Source organism: Phaethon aethereus (assembly GCF_964289735.1).
Source record: "Phaethon aethereus genome assembly, chromosome: 6".
Lineage (NCBI taxonomy): Eukaryota > Metazoa > Chordata > Aves > Phaethontiformes > Phaethontidae > Phaethon > Phaethon aethereus.
The window spans coordinates 39,735,601-39,760,029 of record NC_138580.1 but is presented as its reverse complement, the minus strand read 5'-3'; the positions used below and the strand labels follow the sequence as shown (position 1 = coordinate 39,760,029).

The 24,429-nt window shown below is 38.6% G+C and overlaps 1 protein-coding gene across 1 annotated transcript in view; it reads right to left on the bottom strand.

Annotated features, from left to right (window-relative positions):
• SPAG16 (sperm associated antigen 16) overlaps nt 1-24,429 on the bottom strand; it is a gene marked incomplete at both ends in the record, with an annotated part of 408,932 nt that overhangs the window by 115,439 nt on the left and 269,064 nt on the right. Inside the window, one exon of the mRNA XM_082001578.1 lies at nt 10,591-10,656. Within this exon, the coding sequence (XP_081857704.1) occupies nt 10,591-10,656 (66 nt within the window). The remainder of the gene's footprint in view (nt 1-10,590; nt 10,657-24,429) is intronic.

Genomic DNA, 24,429 nt, shown 5'->3' with positions numbered 1-24,429 from the left:
GGATTACCACTTTGAAAGTGCCATGGCCTATTTTTACTAATTATTTTCAGGAAGAGTGGGCAAAAAGGGGTCATTAAGGGTTACTCACTGCAAGCGCCAGTGTTTTCCCATCTGCTTTTTTACTGGCTTTTTCTTTTTATAGTTTCAACTTCTTCATCACGATCAAAGTAACAAAGGACCGTTTATGTTTACAAGACAACTGAACACCCAGAGCTCAAGCAACTGGGGTCTGGTCCTCACTCCCTGTGATATTTTTTACAGCTTTGAATAGACATGAACTGGAAGGACACCAGCTCTTCTGAGGTGAGGTGAATCCAAGATATTGGATTGGTGCAGAAAGAATCATCTCTCAAAGCTTCACTGCTGGTTCCTATAGAAGAATCCTCCAACTTTATTAGTAGCTCTCAGTGGATAACTCCTAATTTTGCACTGTGTAGAACTGGTACAATTTGCTGTAAGGATTTGGCTATTTTTGCCATATCTACTGTGTTTACTGATCTATTGTAATCCCTTAATATTATGGTTGAATGTGCATGTTTTGAGAGTATATTGACTGTGCATGCTCTGGGACAAAAGCACCCTCCTCTAATCCAGCTCTACGTGCACTGTGAGCATTTGAACAAACAGGCAATACAACAGCTATTATTAAAAAACAATAGGGATTCAAATCTACAAGAATCCATTTCAAGCTCTCTCTTACTCCCACTTACACGGCAATATCAGCACCTACCTTTACCTACAGTTCAAAGGAGACGCCTCAGGATAACTGCTGTTTTATGCCTGGAGGAAGCAGGGATCATTCCTGTCCCAGCTCCAATTCTTTTGCTGGCTCTCACTCCTTCAGCCCCAGCAGCTAAGGTTCATAACGAATGTGGTAAGTCAAAAAACACTTTACAAACATAATAGGGGAATTCTGCATCAATGCTTTCCTCTTTCACATGATGCTGCAGTCCAGAACACGGACATACTGATCACTTACTGTAACGAAGGTGAAAGAATGTTAGCTCATCACAACAGAAGTGCTGTAAAAATGTAGGGTTCTTCAAATTAGCCACTCCAAATTATGGTCCAAGATTAAATAGTTTGCAATTACTGCTGGTACATGCTGGGACCTGACGAGCTTCAGCTATAACATGAGGACTGTCTGCAGGTACTGGGAAGCACACAGTTGGAGACAGCAAGTCCTGGTGGGAGATGCAAAGGAGAGAGATGCACGCGGAGAAGCGCAGACTGAGGGGCGAGTGCTGTTAATGCAAACAACCAGAGCCAAGCGAACAACCAGACAGTCCTCAGAAGTTTTCAGCAGAAGGGAAATTTGTTACAGATGGGCAGAGGCACATAGATGTCTCTTTCATGTGATCAGTGACCAAAAGTCTATCGCTATTAGAAAGTGGAGGAGAAACAAATATATTGGGAAGTGGAAAACAATGTGGGAGATGTCTGTGCTGCTAAATGAACAGGTATGTGGGCCATTGCATACTCAGAAACTTAAAAGATATTAACATAGAATTTTTTTACCTCTTATCCTCATTTTCTCAGTGATGATTTTGATCAAGATCAAGAGTATCCTAAAATTATATTATTTCTAGGTTATTAATTTTATCCTTTCAGAGCATATGGAGACTCATAAAGAACACCCTTGTATCCTCCAAAGTAGGAGCTCCATTAAAAGTAATCAATGGAAATGGCGGAACTTTGTTGCAGCAGAATTTATAGTTCTACTGACTTTCAAAAGCAATGACGGATCACGGGTCTCTTGTTTGCTTACACGCACTCTGCAGGCTTTCCTCTTGCTGTGTGATACAGAGGGAATCTCTCTTCCCTTTGCCACATCTAGTAGCATGAAGTGCCTTGTGATGTTTGAGGAGAACAACACATGCTAGGCCTGCAGAAGCCCTTTGCATAAATTTACATATGAAACCCAAGATCACTGCACTCCCTGCAGAGTTACTGTTAGTCATAGTTGACATTGCACTTGAAACAGTACTGCAAAGAGAGCAGTATCTTTTGCAGAGATGTTTAAAATAATCAATTTTGTTTTTCCTTTCTAACCATCAAAGAAGGGCCTTTGAATTCTGGGAGCTGTGTAGTGAGGAGATGAATGATAATTGCCATTACTGGCTTTTCTCCGTATTTTGAGAGACACCATGACTAAAGTGAAGTTAGGTGCCATCATTACCTGATTAGACACTCCTGAGAGCAATAAGCGTAACAAATTCCTAGGGTACGCCATGTGCACGTACAGGGATTTTATCATGATTCAGTTCCTTAAAATCTAAATAAGCACATTTTCAAAAACTGGGCAGTATCCACTGCAATAATGTTAAAATATAGATGTAATACCTACTTTCATAAATTCGTAAGTTAGTACTAGTGGCAATACATCTGTTGCTGAAATGTGAAATTGTCCATTTTAAAATGCAGAACATCTAAGTCACTGAAAGAAAATAAGTGTCAGTAAACTACACGCGCTTTTTTTAAACAGAAACTATCAAAGGAACATGTAAAACGAAAAGCTTCAACTTAATATTTGGCTCTTTATCTTGTGTTTGGGCATTTTTTTAAGGGAAACTAAATGCATAAAGAAGAGATATCAACAATATATAAAATGTATTCATAGAGGCTTGCCCAATTCTGAACTCTGATAAGCGTATTAATGTTTCTCCCAGTTTCAAAGTATTTCAGGTGAAAGAACGATCAGTTCAACAAATCTCATTCCATTATTTCAAGAACTTCCTCACAAAAATACAGCTAAATATCAAAATAGAATAATCTGCATTCCTATCCTGATGGACTTCAGCTGTTTATTCTCAATTATTTTCAGATTAAATCAATCTGATATTCAAGTACCTTCCAGCAGTGATATTTATTCAACTACAGATTAATCACATTTTCATAAGAGAGAGGCCTTTCCAAATTTGGCCCTACGTTCACTCTCGCATAAATTAATTTCAAATCCAACTTTGTATTGCATAAAGCAATGTACTACACAACCACTGTTTCAAGCACCCTGCTTCCTTTTGGCCGTGACTGGATAAGTGGTAAACAGTTCAAGAGCCCTCTTACCCAACACAAATCATTGGTCTAAACTAAACCTGCTTCTCTAACCCATATTTCGTTTAAGTCCTTTTGAAGAGTCAGTTTTGCACAAACGTGCTTTTTGGTGGACGAGCTGTTACCTGCCTGCTTGTAACCAATGTAAAACCATACCCATAGCATCTATTCTAACAGGTAACGTGGCTATTGCAATGTGAGCCCCCTTCCACACCTGACCACAGCAAACTGGGAGTGCTGGGTGAGCTGGAGGTGATCAGATTCAGCGTGAGCAGCCACATCTGGAGCCCTGGCCTCACAACTCGGCACCAAGCGCCTGCAATGATTCCCATTCAAGTCAGTGATAACAACGGCAGTGCAGGTAAGAGTCTCACAATTTATCAAGAAAATGATTGTCACATGAAAGAGTTACAGGATAGAGGGTAGGGACGGTATGCTGCTTTCTCATGTATTTTAAAACATAATTTCCTGTGAAATGTCACAGAGAGGCAGGTTTGACTGTATGGCAGGTGGGAAATTGAATTTAAAAGGATCTAGAAGGATCTTCATAATCTGATTTTGTTTGTTTTGCAAAACGACAAGTTTAAAAAACAGCTGTTAAAATAAAAAATGAATTACGCTGGGGCCTGGTCCCACAGTGTACATCTGCCACAGGAAAGTCTGGCATGCTGAGCCAGGAGATGCAATTTAAAAAATCCTTATTCCTTAGCATACACAAATTAATTCTTCTCTTCTAAGAAAGAAGGGCAAAGTTTTCCATACTGCTAGCAGTTTTGCATGCTAAACAGCACTTGCTTCATGTATTGTATACACAGAGGGTCACATTCACTGTAGCAACACAGAATTAAGCAAACAAAATCACATTAAAGGGGATAATATATTTTTCTTTCAGTTTTACTTATGAGCAAATGGACATAACAACATGCTTATATTTGTAAATACAAAAATACTGTACGGTCAGTTAATTATCAGTTTCTGCTGAGGATCTGTCCAAGGGCCAATCTAACCTAAAACATACAGTTTTTTTTAAAATTACTCAAAAACAAATGATGTCAAAAGCTAGTTAAAAACAATGCCAGGTTTTCTCTTCTTGGGCTTTACAGAGTTGTCTAAAATCCAAATGCATTAGCCCAAACCTCTGTAATGAAGAGGTGCGATAAAGCTTCATCATATGCAAATATTTAAATGTGAGCAAAATCTGATTCAAAGCTTCAATTAGAAAAGTTAAATATTTCACTTACTGCTGGTTCAAAATAAATGAATGAGACAGTATGATGGCAGACAGCTGCCCTGCTTCCTACCCCATCTTCTCATCTACACCAGCTCCATGTGGTCCTTTTCTGGAGCACACAGAAGTCTCAAGGATCATGACTAGAGACTTTCAGCCATCATGGTATATGCAGCTTGCTCCCAAGGAAGAGCAGTTGTCCCTCCCTCAATTATTTTACTTGTACAGAGTCCAGATCCTAGCAGACGCCACATTAACCTCAAGTATGTCTTGCACTCCCAGTGTCGAGACCATGTAGAACTCCTGGGATCCAGCAAAGAGCACATACCGCCAAGGGCGGGCTGAAAGGCCTCGCCAGGCAGGAACCCAACGCCTCTTACAGAACGTGAGGCGTTAAGGTAATACCTGCAGACAGGCAGATATCCAGCTTGTAACGCCTGGCGGCAGAGAAGGCTGAAAGCGATGTCTCTACAAATATTGTTCTTGGGAAAAACTACGTTCCTTTTTTTGCATAGCAAAGCAAGAAAAGAGGACAACGAGGCAGTGGTTTTTTTCAGCAATTATCAACGTTACAGTAAGATTCTTTGCTTTCCATTTCTTGATGGGTTTGAAATAATTTCCTAGAACCTACCGTCAGGAAGAAGAACAAAAGAAGGTCTTCTCAAATCTAAGCTCCTCTGTGTTTCTTTGGGTAAATGTCACAAGATACTTTGTGATTTACTAAGAGTACCTGCATGGTGTCAACAAAGAGCACCAGAAGGGATTCCTGGGTTTAAGAAAAAATTAAAAAAATCGATGCTGTGGTAAATGAAAGAAAGATATAAACCCTGAAGCTGGAGGAGAGAGGTCCTGTGGCAGAATGAGCTAACCTCACCTCTTATAATACAAAGTGTCAAACGCTTAAAACAAAAGAAGGTGAATTTGCTTGACCTATGATTATTTTCAGAGTTAGTAATCTTGACAGGACTGGATTTAAAATCTTAAACAAAAAAATTACATTGGGGAGAATAGAAAGGCTGGTTAATTCCAAGTTTCTGAAGGCAACTTGGGCCTTGATTAAACAAACTTCAATACTAACAGATTTTTTTTTCCCCCCCCCCGGAAGAAATTATAGCTGGGAAATGATCCAAAAATAATCCAGGAAGCCAAATTTCTTCCAAACTAAGACAGCGAAGGAACTACATTTTGCCTCATTTAGAAGTACAGAGGTAAACTCTAGCAGCAGTCGCTGCATTTAAACACCGACACTAAAGGTTTCTCGGTCACCATCATCTGCTATGTGTGAAAGAAAAAAGTATTTTTCTCTGCCATTGACTTATCGAGGTGTATGACAGCTATTACTAAGTTTTTCTTTGCCAGTGATCTCTGGTAAGAAACTGGAAATGGTGATGGGAAACTGAATGACACAAACAAGGTGTGACATTTAAAAATAAGGCTCAGATTTTTTTCGGTCCCATTGAAGTGCCTTTATTAAGAGACTGTCTCTTTTCTCAAGGACACAGGAATACAGCACCTTGGGACAGCCACCCCCATACAAACCAATGCATCATGAATTTCCTTGGCCTTCTGAACACGGTCAGCTAAGTCCATACATATTGGAGCTTCCTCACAGCAAGAGCTGGAGGACTTTTTTTACTTCTAGGATATCTGCTAGACATATTCTTACTTACTTATCCAGCCTTCTACATTAAGACTCTGATATCAGAGTCGGATAGCAAGAATATTTAAACTGATCAACATAAAGATGGATCTACGCGATTCTTCTAGAGTGGTTTCAGAACGTCTTAGCTGGTCTACACCTAATGCGTAAAACAAGCACATACGTGCTAACTGTAGGGGTCTGTGAATAACAGTATCATCAGAGATGATGGGAAGTGATTAAACAGTATGCCTGGCCAAGGGAAGATAGCATTCCAGGAAAATTACTTCCAAAAATAGGGAATAACATGAATATTTCAGAGAACGGATGTGGAAGTGGCTTCTAGCACAACTTTCAGAGAGTTTCACTATTATCAGAGAGAGCTTTTTGCCAATAAGTAAAATGAGGGTATTTTGATGCAGATTTTGTTCTTTGCCATGACACAGAGACAGAATAGATTTATTTTTTTACTTCTAACAACGTTCAATGGTCTGAAAATGGTTAACTAATGATACTAAAATATGTATTTAAAATGTAATTCAGTTCTGTAATTATATTTCTTATGCATGGAGACAGAAATAAACTAGAGGAAGAACCAATTAGCCCTTTTGCATGTATAATTGAACACGTTTGATATTACTAGGTAACCTTTGTAAGTAACTGGCTTTGAGTTTATGCAAAGAGGTGAACACTTTGAATACATAAATAACAATAAGAGCAGATAGCTTTTTTGATTTTGTATTCTGTTCTTTTCTCGTTTGCGTCTGTTAGATGCAGTCAGACATCCCTGGCTTTATTTGGCCATCCACAGAAACATCTGAAAGATCTGACTTTTGCATTATTTGGGTGCAGCAATGAATAAGAACTGACATCAAATATCAATATTATTGGCCCAGCTAAATGGTAGCTGACATCCAACTGGACTGCTGAAGAGGTAAACAAAATTGAAATTTTGTTTTTGTTTAAAAACTGTCTGACATTATTTGTCCTTCAGTAAATCAATGGCAGAATGACCTAAATGCTGTTTGCATTTTGGCTTGGGGAGGTAAAATTGGGTTGCTATCAAGCATATTTTTAATAGTCTTTTAGATTTTCCTAATGTAAAATGTAATTCCAAAAATACTTTTCTGTTTTAAGGAAACTTGGTAACTTCTGTAATGAGTTTTTAACCTGCAGACATCATACAAACACAGCATGGCAGAGACAGACAAACATAGGTGAATGATAAATATATGCTTATTTGAACACAAACACATATATACACACACATAAGGGAACAAATTTTGTTCTACTTTAAATTCATAATTATTCAACCAAGCATCTATAGTCTTTATACTTCATTAGCATAGGTGATTTGCCAAGCTGGGAAAATGTTGTGCAAAGTACGTACAAAACATACTTCAAATGCTATTTAGGCCATACTTAGATTTTACATTAGATGCCAGCATTCAAGAACAGATCAACCCTTGTATGAATTCTGCTGTATGAAATGGCATTGTTTTCTCCTAGTTGTGGATCAAAAACATGTACTAATGTAAAAATGTTAGTGGTTTGATTTTTCATCTTTGCGTGAATTATATAGATGCATAATGTCCTCCCCATTAATTATCCACCAGACAGAAGAAGAGGGCCAGAGTTGACTTGGACAGCCCTGCCTTGACGTCTAGATGTAGGAACTTTGGTAGCAACGGGGCTCCCTCCACCGGCTTTTGCCCACCATGAGCCTACATTTGTGCAGTCATATGGAATCCAACAATTAAATGGGGTCAACTCAAATCCTGGTTACATCGAAAAACTGGGGAAATTACTTTGCCTCTTAGGTGCAGTCTCACTTGGGTTTCCCTAGAGTGGTATTTTTGCTGTCCCAGGTAAGGTACGTTCACACATATCTCCTACTGCAATCAGAGCCTTCGAAGAGAATTGGAGCACACACAGTAGCCTCTACAAAACCACCCTCACAAGCACATGTCACTACTCAAAGGCTTAGCCCTGGGTGGAAAAGAAACATCTGAAACATTTTTCTCTACGAAGTCAGTTGTGTTTCGGGGACACGGGGGTAAAAGGGATGGTAACATTAACTTTTAGGAGGAAAGATGCATTTTTCTACATCTTCAATTCAAAAGCTGTACGGATTTTGCTCAAATTTTCCGAGACTTTCCACAGGCAGAGCACCAACTTGGAAAATGGCAGAATTTGTACACTGCTGAAAGTGTTATCTTTTAAGTCCCGACATAACCACAACTACAGAAGTTTCTATCAGGGCAATGTGACTACACGCCAGATTCTCCACAGAGCTCGTGTCCCAGCAAGGCAGCCTTCAACAAATGGCCATGTTCAGGTGCCAAACTGGCAGTTGTGTTCCATAGAAAAACGGCTAATTCTGGAATCCCAGCACTATTAAGAGTTCTGGCTGTAAATGTTGCCCACTTAACAAAAATCTATTAACTACAGTTTCAGAAGCATGATATAGTAAATAACTCAGATTTAATCAGTTTCACAGAGTTTAATGAGGATTTATTCAATTTGTATAAATGCATTATTCTTATTTTCCTTCCTCCTCATACAATACTCTTCCCCTAAAATATCCTTTAATTTTTGGACACGCTCCCTGGCTGGCTCTCTGATCCAGCTGGAAAATTGGTTCTTGTATTTTCTCTACAGGACATTGTGTAATTAGAATTTCATGTTCTTTCAAAACTCCTTTGGGAGCTGCCTGAGACGTGACTATCACAATCCCAATAAAGTAACTTAGAAGCCTACTTAAACTGACCTATATCCCAAGCAGAAAAAGGAGTGAATCTCTTGGGATCCTTCACCATTACAGCACTGCACCCTCAGAGTGTGACCCTATAGACAAGACTTCTGATAAAACATGTGATCTGCAGACCTGTGACATTAGCATCTAAGAAAAAAAAAAATTAAAAAAAAAAAATCCAGGTACAATTCTGTCAGCAATCAGCCTTCAGTTTTGCCATTTCAGACTTAAGAAACCAGACTTTTCCAACAAATCTTTGCTTGGCTACAAAGCTTCTTTGACCAGGTCTATGCATTAGACTTTCTGTTGGCCACTCTGGACGTGATGTTGCACCTTTGTCCAGTCTATGATCAATGTCCAAAATCTTTCCCATGAAAGTATTGTTGAAAATACTGATGTTTCTATAAAACCTTTTCTCTTCATAAAATGTGCATCTTTTAACAAAAAAAATGTCATTCAAAACACCTTAATCAGCTTGCTTAGAGTGGAATATTTAATTTTCTTAGTGGGCAAGCACTAGAGGGTAAGAAAACAGTTCTCTGGTGCTATATTTAGTTGAAATATAGCACTTGCTTTGCTAGCCAACCAATGTGACAACTGCAACTTGTACAACTCGGGACCAACTACTTAGTCTTTTCAGTAGTTTTGCAGTACATACAGAGTTAATTTATATAACTGCAATTGCAGCTTCTGAAATTATATTCCTCACTCAGTTTAATCAATGCTGCACTAGATGTATCCATTTTTACTAATTCAATCATTGAGAATGTCAGCCAATGATTTTAGTCTAGAGTTTAATGCCAACTATAATATTCTTTATCAAAATAACATGCTTATCTGAAAGATTATCAGCACACAGTCTTTCAGCTTCCTGTTAATCATTATCGGTCACATTAGAGCATGAGGCTCTTTGTAAATACTCCCGTTACAGACAGTGATATAGTATTGCCATAGTATTTCCCTCACAATTCTTACCACTGTTAAATATTCTTTGTTCTACACCACAGTGTTTCAAAATACTGAGAGGCAGGTTGTGCCTGTCAAATATAGAGATACATGCATGCAGCCAAGAAAGAATTGGGATGCCTTGGGAATTCCTATTCCTCTCCTTGACATGAGCTTATGCCACACTTTCTGCTACATTAACCCCTGGAGTTTGCCATGTAAACACATAGGGTTGACATAAGCAGTTGTTAAAGCAGTAGCTGATACTGAACAATTCAGGATCTCCTACAGTAAAACTTAGTACCTTGCTCTGCTTGTAATGAAAGAGGTAGTGAGAGCACAGGGAGCAGGAACACCAGTAAGGTATTTTTCAGGAAAGACAGTCCCCAAGAGAAAAGAGTGCAAGTGGTAGCAGAAACCAGCACATGCCTCACCACTTCCGCATCAGTTTCAAAGCACAGTGTGGCCAGGGAAGCTAGAGGAACCATACATCACAAATGTTTTGATCATTTCAGAATACTTCTTATCAACCCAAAGAAACATTTTGGAAAAATTACTTCCCTTCCAAGGCTAACAGGCATTCAGATCACAGTTTGTCATCATTCCCAATCAAAATTATTGTTTTCAGACAATAACTATAAAATTAACCATCCAGGAAAAAAAAACTAACAGCAAATTTCATTTACGTAAAGTAACTAAATCATCATGACAAAGGAGAACGGCTTAGATATCATGCACTGATCAAAGAAGAAAGGAGGTAGGTGCAAGGAGGGGGCAGCTTTATTATAACAGTCTCTGGGACTCTGCTCTGGCTAGCAGGCGTGTGCCACACTGAACTGCTCTAGAAGTCATTACCAACACTGAATTCAGCCACGGAGGTATCTATTTCACCAAAGTGCATGACAGTATTTACCAGAGCAAGGAACAATTAAAAAAAAAAAAATTCATACGCAGAACCGCAGAACTTACCTTCATGTTAAATGTAGCATGAGTACAGGAATGCAGGTGACCACAGAATGTGTAAACACGGAGACCCTAGGAATTAAACATAAAAAGAAGGCAATTAAATAAGTTATAGCTATATAAATTATTCTATACCCTTGTAAATAGAAAGACCTTGAATTTATGGCTGTGTGCAAACCAAGGCACTTTTTGTGCTAAAAAAACAGCTCCTGGTTGCTAGAAGAGGATCACATTTCTCACAATTATTAAGGATATATAACCTTACTTCACATAATAGCTAGCAGAAAGGGTGCATGCAGATATCACCAAAAAAAAAAAAGCCATCTCCCTTGCTGGAACGTTTGAATCAGAAGGTGTAATGACTGCTTCCAAAAGACTGCTCTTCGGCAGTGGTTCAGTACGTGTCTCTCGATATTCCACACACACCATTAAAGTCTTCCTTAAGGAATCACAAGCATGAAATCAAAATTAATTATCTTTTGTCATCTTCCGCATTAGGCCGTAAGTGACCTACATAGTGCAGTAACATATGTCAGATGTCATCACTGATATCTGACTTGCTCTCCCAGTGCAGGAGCCATCCAACCACAGTATCTCCTGCTAAAAACCTGAAGTATTCAAGACGGGAAGACAGAGGTATTAAAAATAGGTGCACTTCTCTGTTTCATAAAAACCACTGGCTTCATGGGTAACAGTAACACAAATACTTTCTATTAAAAGTGAAACCCAGCTTTGAACAGTGTAATCATATCCTGAAGAACAAGTTTTCACTCTAAGAAAACATTTTATTGACACTGGAATTGACAGTTCGTTGCATTTTCTGGAAAGATGAAAAAAACCTCAAACCAAGATCTGAAATTCCGCTACTAATCCTCGTAGTCCTCCTTTGTAATTATTCCAGCTTGAATCAATCTCTCTGGAGCTGTGGGAACATGGGTTAATCATACCTCTGTCATGCTTTTAGGGTTTACAATACCATCAGTCCATCTCTGTTTTTATTTTCTCAATCTGAAAAAAAAAAAATTAAAAATCCCTCCTACTCTGACATAAGGTATTTGAATTCTCTTTTTCACTGACAAAACCTCCTACATTTTTATCATGCTTTATCAGTATATTCTCACTGTTTGCAACAAGTCCTTTCAGGAAAGTAGTTAATGAGGTTTGACCAGAAAGTAATTCTGGAGAGACACTACTCAATAATACTCTGTAGTTCATATGACATCTGTGATCCATTTAGGAGAACTCAGTCCAACAAAACAGCAGTTAAAAGGGATTAGGTTGCTGCTGTAAATATCTCAGGAGTTAAGAGCAAAGAGGGAAAAGAGCTATTGAAGCTGAAGAGCAGTGTTGACGCAGGAACATATGGGTATTCATTATCTGCAGATAAATTTCAGTTGGAAATTAGAAGACAGTTCTCAAACAGTGAGATATGAAAGCTCCCCTCCACTTCAAGTAGTAGGGATAAAAAATTATTATTAATTCTAGGAAGCTGCTCAAAAAGTCTGGAAATATATGGCCTTCTCCTGCATGTGATCTTTTGCCTGACCTTGGAGACCAAGGATACTCTTTCCAGTCTTGTTCATACGGCTTTAGAATACAAATCTCTGATAAAGCCCAGCATTTAGTGCTTCACAGAATTCCTTTTGTTCAAAAAAAAAAGTCACCAAAAAAGAGCAGCAGGCTACTTTGGCAAGCACCCTTTTGTATCTTACTGTATTTTTCATTTATCTTTCTATCTTAAACTAGCCTCTGCTTCAAGGCCACATATACTATTGAGACCAGACTAAGAAATTAGTATTTTTCCTATGGAAGGATTGCAAGATGAACAAAAAAAAAAAAAGGTTTCCAGACTATTACAAGCAATCCACTATCTTTAAAGAGCAAGCACACCATCCACTCTAAGCATAGTAAGGTTGCCAGAGTGCAGTTCTCAAGTCCTCCACAGTTTTCAACAGACTTACATAGAAAAAAAGTGCTAAAAAATAACCCATCCCAAAAACCTGTATATTTACATGATTTCTAAAACATAAAATATGCACCAGTAAATCCTAAAAAAAAGAAAATTTAAATAATTATTATCAATTATAAATTCACAGTTGGAATAGAAATGTGATTACAGAAAATTCCCCAAGATATGACAGATAAATTAAATTTAATAAAGGTAACATAGTAGGAGACAAAGATAACCAAACACATATGAGCAGTCTAGCAAGAAAAAATTTCAAGGACATAAAACCTATCCTGTGGCCTAGCAATTGTACCTAGCCCATGGTAACAAACCAAATATTGGTGCATGTTTTGCGTGTAAAAAGTAGCCCTTATAAAATAACTGCGGTTGCTCAGCAGGGTGTTTTTACCTGTGTGTATTTACGCTCAGACACTCTCAAATACCAATATATACACAGTAACCTTTCCACAAATACAGAAAAAAATAAAACACAAAAACCCCAAAACAACCCACGTGGATGCCATGCCACAAAAAGAATGTGAAATTTCTGATTTCCCTTCTGTAAGTCAATTCAGTATAAACCATTTGAAAATAATAATAATAATAACACCACCACCACCACCACAAAGGCAATGGTTCTGTAAAGTGTTTCTCAATACTGTTGCTGAAACTTAATTTCCGAAGTGCCACTTCATTTTTATTCAATGCACAGCTAGTGTTTTCTTTACCAACAGCAGGAAATCTGAGTTTTGCAGACATAGATGCCATAAAAACAAAACTAGAAAGCTTACTATTTAAGGTGTAATGTCCCAGCAAAATCAAACAGTAATGAATATTCTCTGGATCAGAGCTCATGTTACAACAGCACTGAGCTTTTGACATCAAGAGCTCAGCGGTAAGTTAATGATAACCCTTTTGCACATGCATTCTGCTTTTCAGTCTTTAATTATAAAATAATCTACCATAACACCACCAGGACCCCTGCTTCATTCAGTGTGGAACTGGACAGGGTGTCCGCATTCCAGGCTTAATCTCCCTTGGAGTGAAGTTTGGAGCATCTCTTCTGCAGGGGAATTTCACTGAGGCGCCTTGCAAATTGGTCCTCGGCTGTCTAACAGCTTCTTGCCATCCAGGGACCAGCTGAATGCATCTGCCATTTAATGGAGTTTCTTTAAGATTCGAGATGAACAGGGACAAACAGCTGGGACTTGTATCACAAGGAAAAGAGCAACAGGAAAAAGGAGTTTGTCTTAATGTTAGGGGAGTTACCAGTTAGGGAAAATTACGCTCCTTTGTTGCTACCTTCAAGGTCTCACTGACCATTACCCCACTGACAGAGATAACACTATCACAAATCCAGAGCAGGAGAAAAAACAAAATATCAGAGCGGAACTCTGCAAGCTGTAAAAAGGCACATTTTTCCACATTTAACCCATGGGGTCTATGCAGTCTCCTTGCATATGACACTCTAGCAGTATGAAGGGCAGTAAATTATGGAGAATACATTATTATGGTTAACTGAGTCACCAGGTCTTGATTGAAATATTAATGGCAGAAATCTCAGCTCTATTCACTCCTTGAGCTACTGCCCAATTACATTAATAACTGTATATTCTTCCTCTGCAGAAAATACACAGATAATAGCAACATTCAAAGAAAATAAAATATGAAGTGTTCTGCATTGTTGTTTTTTGTTGTTTTTTTTTTTTTTTAAATAATTATTCACACATGCACACACACATATAATTTTCCAGTTTGAAACCCAGGAATTAACATTAGAATCAGCAGTTAGAAACACCATGGCATTATGTTATGGAGCCTATCAACCTCTCAGCTTCCAGTGAACACAGACATTAATTGCCTGCCTTGGACTGGAGCTATCTAAAAAAACTTCAGAAAGAGAAAACATTTCTCTTTTTAAAAGGCAATCCAGTATTTTAGAAAAGCAGCCTGACCTTTGGAACTATGGATCTGTGAACAGTAATCCTGTTGCAAAAGTAGTTAAACCAGGAACCTAAATTCAAATGATTTTTTGTTCTTACTTTCACAGGATAAAAGCCTGAGATTTCAGAATCAATAGTGAAATTCTGCTGTAAATCCTCCCTATTGTGTCCATATAGATATACAAATACTAGGGCAAGGCAAGACAGGCTGAAGACAATCATAATTAATATACTACAGCTTCTTTGCATCAGTAGAATTAAGTTCAGCCATTAACTATGTAACACAGCAGTTCAATCTTCCTACACTTATTTTAATTACCAGTTTAGCAGCAACAACAAAAAAAACCACCCAAACCTAATAAGCCATAATTGAAGCACCTCCAGAGAAAGCACACAGCCAAAAACTGCTGAGGATCATTTAAAAAACTCTGCTGTTTTCATTATTTTTCTGGATTGTGAATGCCCTGCTATCTTACTTTGCCAAGTTCAAAAACCAAGATAACAAATCCATTCGATCAAGCTGGGTGTAATATACTAGGTGCAATATGTAATTATCTTTATTAGTTTTATATAATATGAGCTTTTAGATAACAACATCCGAGTATGAGATTTATCTAAACAGTGTTTAGATAAGAGGTATTTGCCATTTCTTGGTTCATTTAGAAATTAACTCAAAGGAATATGTTCATTCAGAGAGACAGAACTAAGAGGTGTTCAACCCATGAAGCATTCAACAGTGGAACTGTTCCCCTCATTCTGTTTATTAAATACCAACAAAACCTCCCAACAGTTTTTCATGAAATGTTTCATTTTATTCGGGGGAATTAAATGTATCTTGAATAAAACTTCTGATCTTACACAGGTGAATTTTTTCCAGTAAGTCAAAGAATCTAATGCTTAGGAAGCTCACTTCACTAAGCTTAAACTTTTCCTAAAGCAAGCCTCATGGCAAGTGTAGCATGATTACTGGCTACTGCCACACTGGGGAAGGTCTAACCTTTCTCTCAGCCTCCCTTGCTGAACATGGCCAAGGGCTCTCCTTTTTACCACAAGGTGCAAAATTAAAAGCGTGACTCCTACTCAGATCCTTGCCTTATTCAGGACATGGTCTGTCTGCTCGGTTTACCTGCGCTTCACATCAGCGAGGCACTAGCAACCTCTGAAGGAAACGTGTGACATATCCAGCAGAACCGTGGGCTCTGAAGTCACTCCACACTGCAGCGGAATTGCCTGCATTGTTGCCTTGAACTGGAAACATCAAAAGGGATTTGGATCTCTTTATCAGAGCACAAGCTATAACAAGGTAATTTTTAAAATAGAGAAAACTCATTTTCATGGGATATGACAGGTAAACACAAAAATAGGAGGAAAGAGTCTAAAAACAGCTACCCCCTCTACCATCACAGGACGGCTTCTTTCTTTCAGTATCTCCTTTCAGCCCAGCATGCAATAACTCACTTCAGCAATTTCCTGCATCACATGAAGCCTGCGTGCGTTCCCCGCAAGGCCAGCCCAGCTGCTCGCAGCTAGAGCCGCTCTCTTCTCCATCTGCCCCATCCTGTCTCATCCAGAGGGCACCACGCAAAGCAAGGCAAAACCGCATCCATCTCCCAGCTACTCTCCGAGAGGCCTTTACGAGCACATGACATACAGTATCTGTACAGTAGGCAGTGAACAAATTTGGAAAACTATTTTACCATCTGTCACCACAGGTTTTACTCGATAAGCTCAAGCACAGAACCTTCAGCACTGAGTTTTCTTCTGTTCTCCTCGCTTGGAATAGATCCTGGGGGAAAAATACCATGCGGAGAAGACTGTTTCTTGAGGTTAGACCAAGGGTAAGGCCAGGGCATTACTCAGGTGTGTTGTAATCCTGTATTTAGGGAATAAAATTAACTTGCAACAGTCATTTGTGTGCCTTATTAAACAAGGATTCACAGAGGCAGGTATGTACACCGATGTTAAAGTACATCAGCTGTTGGACTCTTTGCTATTATGGTGATCTCCCTTTCTCAGAGACAGCTCTTTTTTTTATTATTTTATTCACTACATCTTCCTAAAGAAATGAAAGATAATTTTGAATCTCTTTAAAATGCATGACCTTATATAACAACATTCATACTGTGAAACATTAAAAACTTGAGAAACAGCATTTTTCTAAAGCTGGTAGGTAACAGAAACTAGAAATAGAGCTCTGCCTGCCAGCTAAGCCTAACACCATGCTTTTCATCACAAACCAGCCTTCCTTTCACTTCAGAGTTAGTAACACTTGCTATCAAAAATATGGAAAAAACTAAAGTAACCTTGCTCTGGGACACTCCTGAATTATCTCCTTTTTCTGCACCTGAACTTTCACCTGAGCACAGCATTAATACGTCTTTTGCACTGAATATGCAGTCACATTCATTTTTCTTAATTGGGAAGAAAAGTATGTTTCTAGGCCAAGACCTCGTATGCTAAATCTGTTCAAAGTGAACCTCTAAGGCGCTCCCAAAAAACACTAAAAACAGGAGTTTATAGCAGAAATGCTGACAGATGATATTCTTGCCAGCATAATATAACCTGACTCTAAGATAAATGTTTCATGACTTAAAAAAGTTGAAAAAAGTCCTGCTGTTGAGCTTTGTTCTCGAGATGAAAGTGAATTATCTTTTTGTCTTCTACTGACACTTAGATTTTTGTACTGCAGTCTGTAGAAACCTGTAACTACAGGCAGGATTTAAACAGACACGACCATGTGGAATTCTTTCCTCACTAAGCTCCTGTAAGGGACACGAACCTTCTAAGATATAAGGAGGAAAAAAGGTTTTATTGCAAGTAGATACCTTTCTGTACTTGCTTCTGTGAAGAGAGAGAGAAGTCATCTTTACTTGGAGAGATCACACATGAGCACAGTTCCACCTGCACAGCCATGACAGACCATCCAGGGAGGGCAAGGGGGAAATTTCTTTGCTGGATTCATCATTCCTTTAACAGAAAATAAATAGGGGGGGAAAAAAAAATCCCCCAGAGATACTGAAATTCTTTCATTAAAAGCATACCTGTATATTATTTCCCTGGTTGACACTGGCAGATGGCTTCAGTAACAGAAGCTACTGCATCTTAATAATGATTCATAAGGCAGGTGAACGCACATCACCCTGTCCCAAAAGAGCCAAATTCGGGAATTGCATTCCTCCTATCCAATGCAACTTCTGGAGTTTAAATGTTCCAGTGTGGGAAAGAGCAGTGGTGCAAGATGGCCAGTGAAATCCCATATGCTGGAATCCATTAATTGCAGACTTCTCAGCACTGAATACGGCCTTTTCCCCCACAGAATTAGGCAGCTCATTTTTACCATGAGTTTACTTTAAATGAACTTGGTATTCCAATACTTTGCAAAACATACCAACAGTTTTCAGGAGCATAACACGTGAATGACAGAAATCTAGTAGGACTGTCTAACATTAACTATTATGAGCTCTATTGCTTTAATGTAAAAAAGATCAAAAAGATGAATTATAAACGAATAATAGTTGCTGGTGGAATGTAACTGGGAAAGTTATGAGTGCAGTGAAAACACAGAAAAGAAATATAAAAGAATTTCTGTTGGCTTTGAGAGGGAAATTACTTGAAAGCAGAATAAAACAATGAATACATACTTTTAATTATAATTATGAGAAAAAGTGAGAGGGCTACATGAGAAACCCTTTCTTCCTTCCCACTTTTAAAGGCAGAGGGTTTGAAATTTCAGTTTTACGCTTGGAAAGTTTTTACTTTTCCTCTGTTCAGACGTGAGCAACATCTGGCCCACAAGAAAACTACAAAAGGCGTGAGAAGCTGTTCAGTTGTACATAGTTCCAGCTTCTACGTACGTACAGCTTCTACATCTGAATCTACCACTCCTGTGCATTTAGTGTCTGCACTCAAGAATTGTGTTTCTTCACCTGCTAATCCGATTCTGCTCCTGTAACAAAAGTCTTAAGAAATCAGCAACTGAGCAAAGCAACATGATGTACTATCTCCTGATCTTATCTGAAGATGAGAAGTTGAGTGTCAGACTGAAAGATTTTAGTGCTCTTAAAACCAGAAGCTCAATTTTGGCCCAAATGCCAAACTGTTGCCTTACTCATACCAGAACACTGGTTACTCTTCCTAAAAAGAGAAAGGAAAACTAAGTGTTTTAAACTGAAAAAGACAGTATAGAGGCAAAAGTAGGTGCATACACAACTGTGATTACTAAATAAGACAAATGAGGAGGCCCAAAACTTAAAAAAAAAAAAAAAAAAAAAGGAAAAAAGAAAAAGCTGAAGAATTTCTTCCCTTCAAAGAGTCAGTATATATCAAGAGTAAGATATAAGAAGATCAAAGTTATTACTTGTCTGACAGCCATTTGGAGAGCATTTACTTCTATTGGTATAAACAAATTTGCCTCCTGCATTTACACTGTGAATTTTGTTCTGGCAGTCACTATGCATCAAATGCATCTCATCTAAATTTAAAATGGCAGACACACAGAGAAAAATACCAAAATGAGGAAGACAAAAAAGGGCAAAGTTAACAGAACATGTCTGCAGTTCTCTTCTGTTAAACTGCAATTGCTGAAAAGCACTCCTGACGTCAGGTTCTGCTCTGATCCCTATTTTCTCCTTTCACCAACAGGAAGAGGTTGAGTAGTTCCCAAAGTAGGCGTCTGGGCAAAGAAACTGGGATCAAGAAAAAAGAAACTGATGGACGGTGATCAGAGAAGACAATCCAAACTCTTTGGCTAGAAACATAAAAAAAAATGATTCCTTGGAAAAAAAGAAGTCACGGGGGGGGAGGGGGAGAACAGTTTCATTTTTAAAAGTCCTAACCTTTCAAAATTTGAAAAAATAATTACCACCAGTGGAAGAGGAGAAAACATTGAAATCAGCTCTTACAAACACACTATCCATAGATTCTATACACCAGATCCTGCATACACAGTCTACATATTCCGAGTGAAAGGAGAAAAAAGGATTGTAAATGCCTATCAAAAATATTCCTAATCTTCTGCAAATTCAGAATTTTCTAAGTCTTCAAAATCAAATTCACTTCAACAGTTTCAAAAGTGAGATTTTCTAGAGAAAGAGAAAGTAAAGCAGGAAGGTCTGGGTAGCAATAGAAATAGTTATATTTTTTAGTAAGACTGCTGGACGTCTATGTTTTATTTAGCATTCGAAGCACAAATACTTAATTACTATCTCAGTATAATGATGGTTATAATATGATGGTTAACTTCCATTATAGATAGGAACAGGCAAACTGTCTCATAAACTTGCATGCTTTATATGTTATGGCCCTCACATATTTTTGGTCTCTTATTTAGCTGAAATACAGACATTGTGTGAAAAGGCATCATCCTTTTCGTCATTGCCTTACCCTACCATGAGGATGTATCACAAAATGAAACAGATTAGGGGCCTACTGAAGTTAGTGACAAAATTATTTCCAGTTTCACTCACAGAACAGGGACACTTGGTAATACCTTTGCTAGAAAAAAACTTCCACCTGATGTCAACTTTCATTGCATATGAAATTACCTATGCCAATAAATAGACCAACAGACGTGGAAATACATCCTTCTGACTTTCATCACACAAAGCATTTCCATTGAATGTACCTTGCTGAATCTTAGTCTAAGGATTACCACAGCGCTGCTCCCAGTAGAAACCTGTATTCAGTCTCGGTGGGAAAGGATTTAGCCAAAAGACCAATTCTGAGTGTCCCACGTACTTTCTAGAGCTTATTGATCATTTCGCAGAAAAATTATTTCAATCATTAAAAATACAATCTGGTGATTTAGTTTTTTTAAGTATATTACTATTTTGCAGTAAACTTAATGACTTAAATACAATAGGAATAAATACGTTTGTTAATCCATCAGTACTGGCACTGTACCTGGTGACTGGACTTACAGGACTACAGACTATGCAATTATTTATGTCACCTTCAAAGAAGCACATGTAGAGGGCTGAACGCAGAAATCTTTACTGGGAACATCCCACAACAAAACAAATATCATAGTAAGTTATAAATACATACATATATATATATATATATAAAAATACATAGTCCTTCACGTGCAAGAAGGTAAGTCAAATAATAAAAAAGTTGAAAAAAATTATTCCAAAACAATATGAACACTTGCCCCAAACTGTTTTTGTCTGTGCTAACAACATTATTGGGGGGCAAGGGGGACAAAAGCATTTAGCAACTGGGAAGCGAGAGATCTTCATGTGGTTTAGCACCGTTTTCCCAAGATGCTCACATGATGGCACAAAACCGTAGAGATGCTGATGAGAAGTAAAGAGAAGCCTTTTCAGAGACCCCTTGTAAAATTACAGCATGATTACATTACCTCTTAAATTAAAAAAATTTTCTTACAAAGTTCAGCCTAACTCTCAGAGATGCCAGGATTAGATCTGGGACCAAATGTATTATGACTAAGCTCAATGCTGTATAAATATTGGATACATTATTCAAAGAGCTCACAGGACACTGTGAGCTTGATTTTTCATTAACAAAAACTCCCCACAACACATCTTTCCTGGGATTTTTCCCTAGTAAGGGTTGTGGCATGGGCCTCTATCTGAGCAGAAAGAAAATGTAAACGGCAGGTTCCCATTAAAGGAGTTATATCATGTATGTGGCCTCAGACAAAAGAATTCCAGCATTCGGGTTTTGTGAGTTATTAACGGCAGTCTGCTCTGTAATTGTCGGTGAAATAATCTCATTGACACATACAAGCTAGGAAATAGAGGTCTCATTAACAAAGCCTCTAGCCTTTATTAGATCATATAAATAACCAAGAGAGCCTGCAAAAGATCGATTACAGCTTTTAAACGTTTACAGAATCAGTGTTTAATTAAGACCATTTTAATATGCAAATCAAGCTTAATTATCATCATTTGTTAATGTTAGTCTGCCTGGGCTCTAAACAGATTCAGCTGCAAATATGGTAACAGTATCATATTTTTTGCTGCTTTTTTTCCCTAGGAAGAACTGCGGAGAAAACAATCAAGTTGTGCTACCAGTACGTACGAAGGCTTTCAAAACCGCATTTCAGTTTACCGTTTGGAGATGAAGGTCAAAAAAGTGCTCAGCATAGCATCACATCTAGGTGAAACGTTATGCATTTTTTCACCCACTATTTTGTAGAGTGCTTTAATTAATGTATTTCCTTCAAAGTAACCAACTCCTCTGGGAGCTTCTTTTGATGAAAATCTGCCCTTGTTCAATGCAGTGATTGAATAGATGGGTTCCTAACACAGATCATTGTCACTCAGAAGCTGATATTGGGACTTGTTTTCTTCCTACCTCCTCTGCCCCAGGAATAGTAACCCTCCCATGCCAAGAAGCCACAGCATTACAGCAGAACCCCCGGAAGCTGAAGTGAGAAGCAAAACAAGAGAAGAACACAGCCTTCAGCAACATGATGGGAGGAGCAGCCGGGGAGGAATACAAAGCAGCAGGGAAGAAAACAAATGTCTGTGTTCTGACTCTTGAAGAAGTAAAATTAAAGCCTTGAAGCCCCCGTGAATTTGTTTTGGGAAAGAGGGTGGGGCAGCCGCCACACAGTTCTGGTGAAAATCATTCCCTTTTCCCAACACTGCTGCGCTCCTGCCACCACAGTGAGATTGAAATGAAGAGAACCACTCACCATTGGGCAGTATTGATTTGTTGTTGAATGCTCATGCATTGACAGTGGGGGAAATACAAAATGTTTCTATCTGCAACATTTTACAATATAGAAGGTCACTATTTTATTTTTCTTTGTCATTATATTTTCTTTCCTCATATTCCCGACACTTTGGACCCTGTAGCTGCCAAGCCCTCAAGTTGGTTGAGGGTAAAAGAAAAGCTTTATACTTTTACTTACTCTCTAATATATTCGGTATTTCTAAGTAAATTAAGTCCTCATAGGGACAAAAAAAAAGACAAGCAGTTAAAATAGGCAGCGAGTCTTTGAAGACAGAATGAGTAAAAATGTAATAATCAGAGTAGAAATAAAATACAAGAGACAACTTGAAAAGCCCCCAATTCAAACGGGAGCAGGGTGGCTTTCACACAGCATCTTGACTGACTAGTGGATGAAAGGACTCCATACACAGAAACCGCATTTGGGGACAGCACAGAGCCATGCTTGGGTAGAGATGCGTCAGGCCATCACTTCCCACTCCTTTTTGAAACATCCTCTCTGGACGTCTTGGCGAATGGGGCGTGTTCAATAGCGCCTGTGTGTGCTATTGCCGACGCAGCAAGTCCGCACAGAAGCTGATCTAGGCTAGGGGACAAATTTGGGGTAGGGGCAAACCCTTATACAGCTGGAGCTCCTAACACTTGTGAACCTGCAGGCAACGAAGAACTGAGCCACAGAATACAAAGTTGTTGAAGGGGTTGCCGAGACAGCTGGCAGGCGCTGAAACTGGATTTATAGCGTGTTCCCACGGAGAGCTGTGTGCAAAGGCACAGGGTTTCTGCACAGACTAATAATGACTGTGGGAGCTGCTATCATTTCTGGGTGAATATCTGAACCTGAGAAAACCACAAGAATTTGAATTAACCAGACACAGAAGGGAGCACCTACAAAGTTTAGTTTTCTAAAGCTCTCTATTAACTGTAATGAAAAATGTTGTGGCTTTCTTACTTATTCTTCATTAGATAAAATGGCCAGGATTTTCACAGAGCCTTGAATTTCAGTGGAACTTTATATAATGAGTGAAACAAGCATATTTTCAGGAAATACCTGCAAACCCAAGAGCAGGGAAGAAAGACGGGAAAATAAATGCAAACTAGGGCACATCTAGCAGGCTTAGTGGAGGAGTTTTGTGTTCAGACGCAGTATACATACAGTTATACCACTGAGCTCTAAGCTACACCACCAGGACTAGGACAGGGAAGGAGAGAACAGAGGAGTACTTCAGAAGTTCAGTTCATTCAGTCCACCATGCTGCATTCGGATACCATGATGCCGCAATGCTGCACTGGCTGGTTTTGCCCAGTGGATGTTTTCCTCAAAGGGGAAGTCAACAATGCTGATTCACTTCATACAGACAGTGAACTCACAGCAAAGGAAAGCCAAATGACCAAGACAATACTTGAGCCACTAACTCGCAGCCAAGGGCTCACAGTCATTTTCCAGGACATTTCCACCAGGCTACTTACTAACACTGGCTAAGAGACAGTCCTTTCTACCCTAGCTGAAGCTTCCCAGACCACGCTGTGCCCTGGTATATCTGCTCCAGTTTTCCAAGCCAGTTGCACCCAAAACCAGCTACTTCTGAGGAAGGTTCTACTTATGGAATGGGTAGTCATGCTGTCCATAAGCATTATTTCATCTTCTCAAGTCTAAACTTGCTACCTGTATTAAAAATATACGAAATACATTTTATATCTGACACATTGTGTGGTCTCATTATGCATTCAAATGTCCATTCACTGTTGTATCCTGCTATGGCCTTGGCCTTAGTGTCTCAAACCTGTCTGCAGCTCCAGTGACGGAAAGTTAAAAACATTCCCAAACTCCCTTCTATCTTTCTGAGTGTTGTCATGCCCATGCAGTAAGATGAAAAAGTACCTGAATCAGACACGGATCTGATAACTTCCTAAAATATATAGACATATCTCAGAAAGCAGATATTACTGTCAAAAACCAAAGACTTTTAAAATTAATTCAGAAAAAAAATGATCTACATTAGACGTGAACATCAACAATCCAGCTCCATAACAATGTTCAGGCATCTACCAAATTAAATGCTACTACTTATGTGGTGATCTTCTTAGCGTTCAATCATTTAAACATCCAAGTTTCAAGAACATTGTTAAAAGTCATAAATAAAAAGTATTACTTACACGGCATTTTACACCCTGGATAGACTGAGCCTCTCTTGAGGTCTTAATCTCCAATGAGAATGGAATTAGTGCCCATTTTACAATGTGGAGAAAAGGAAG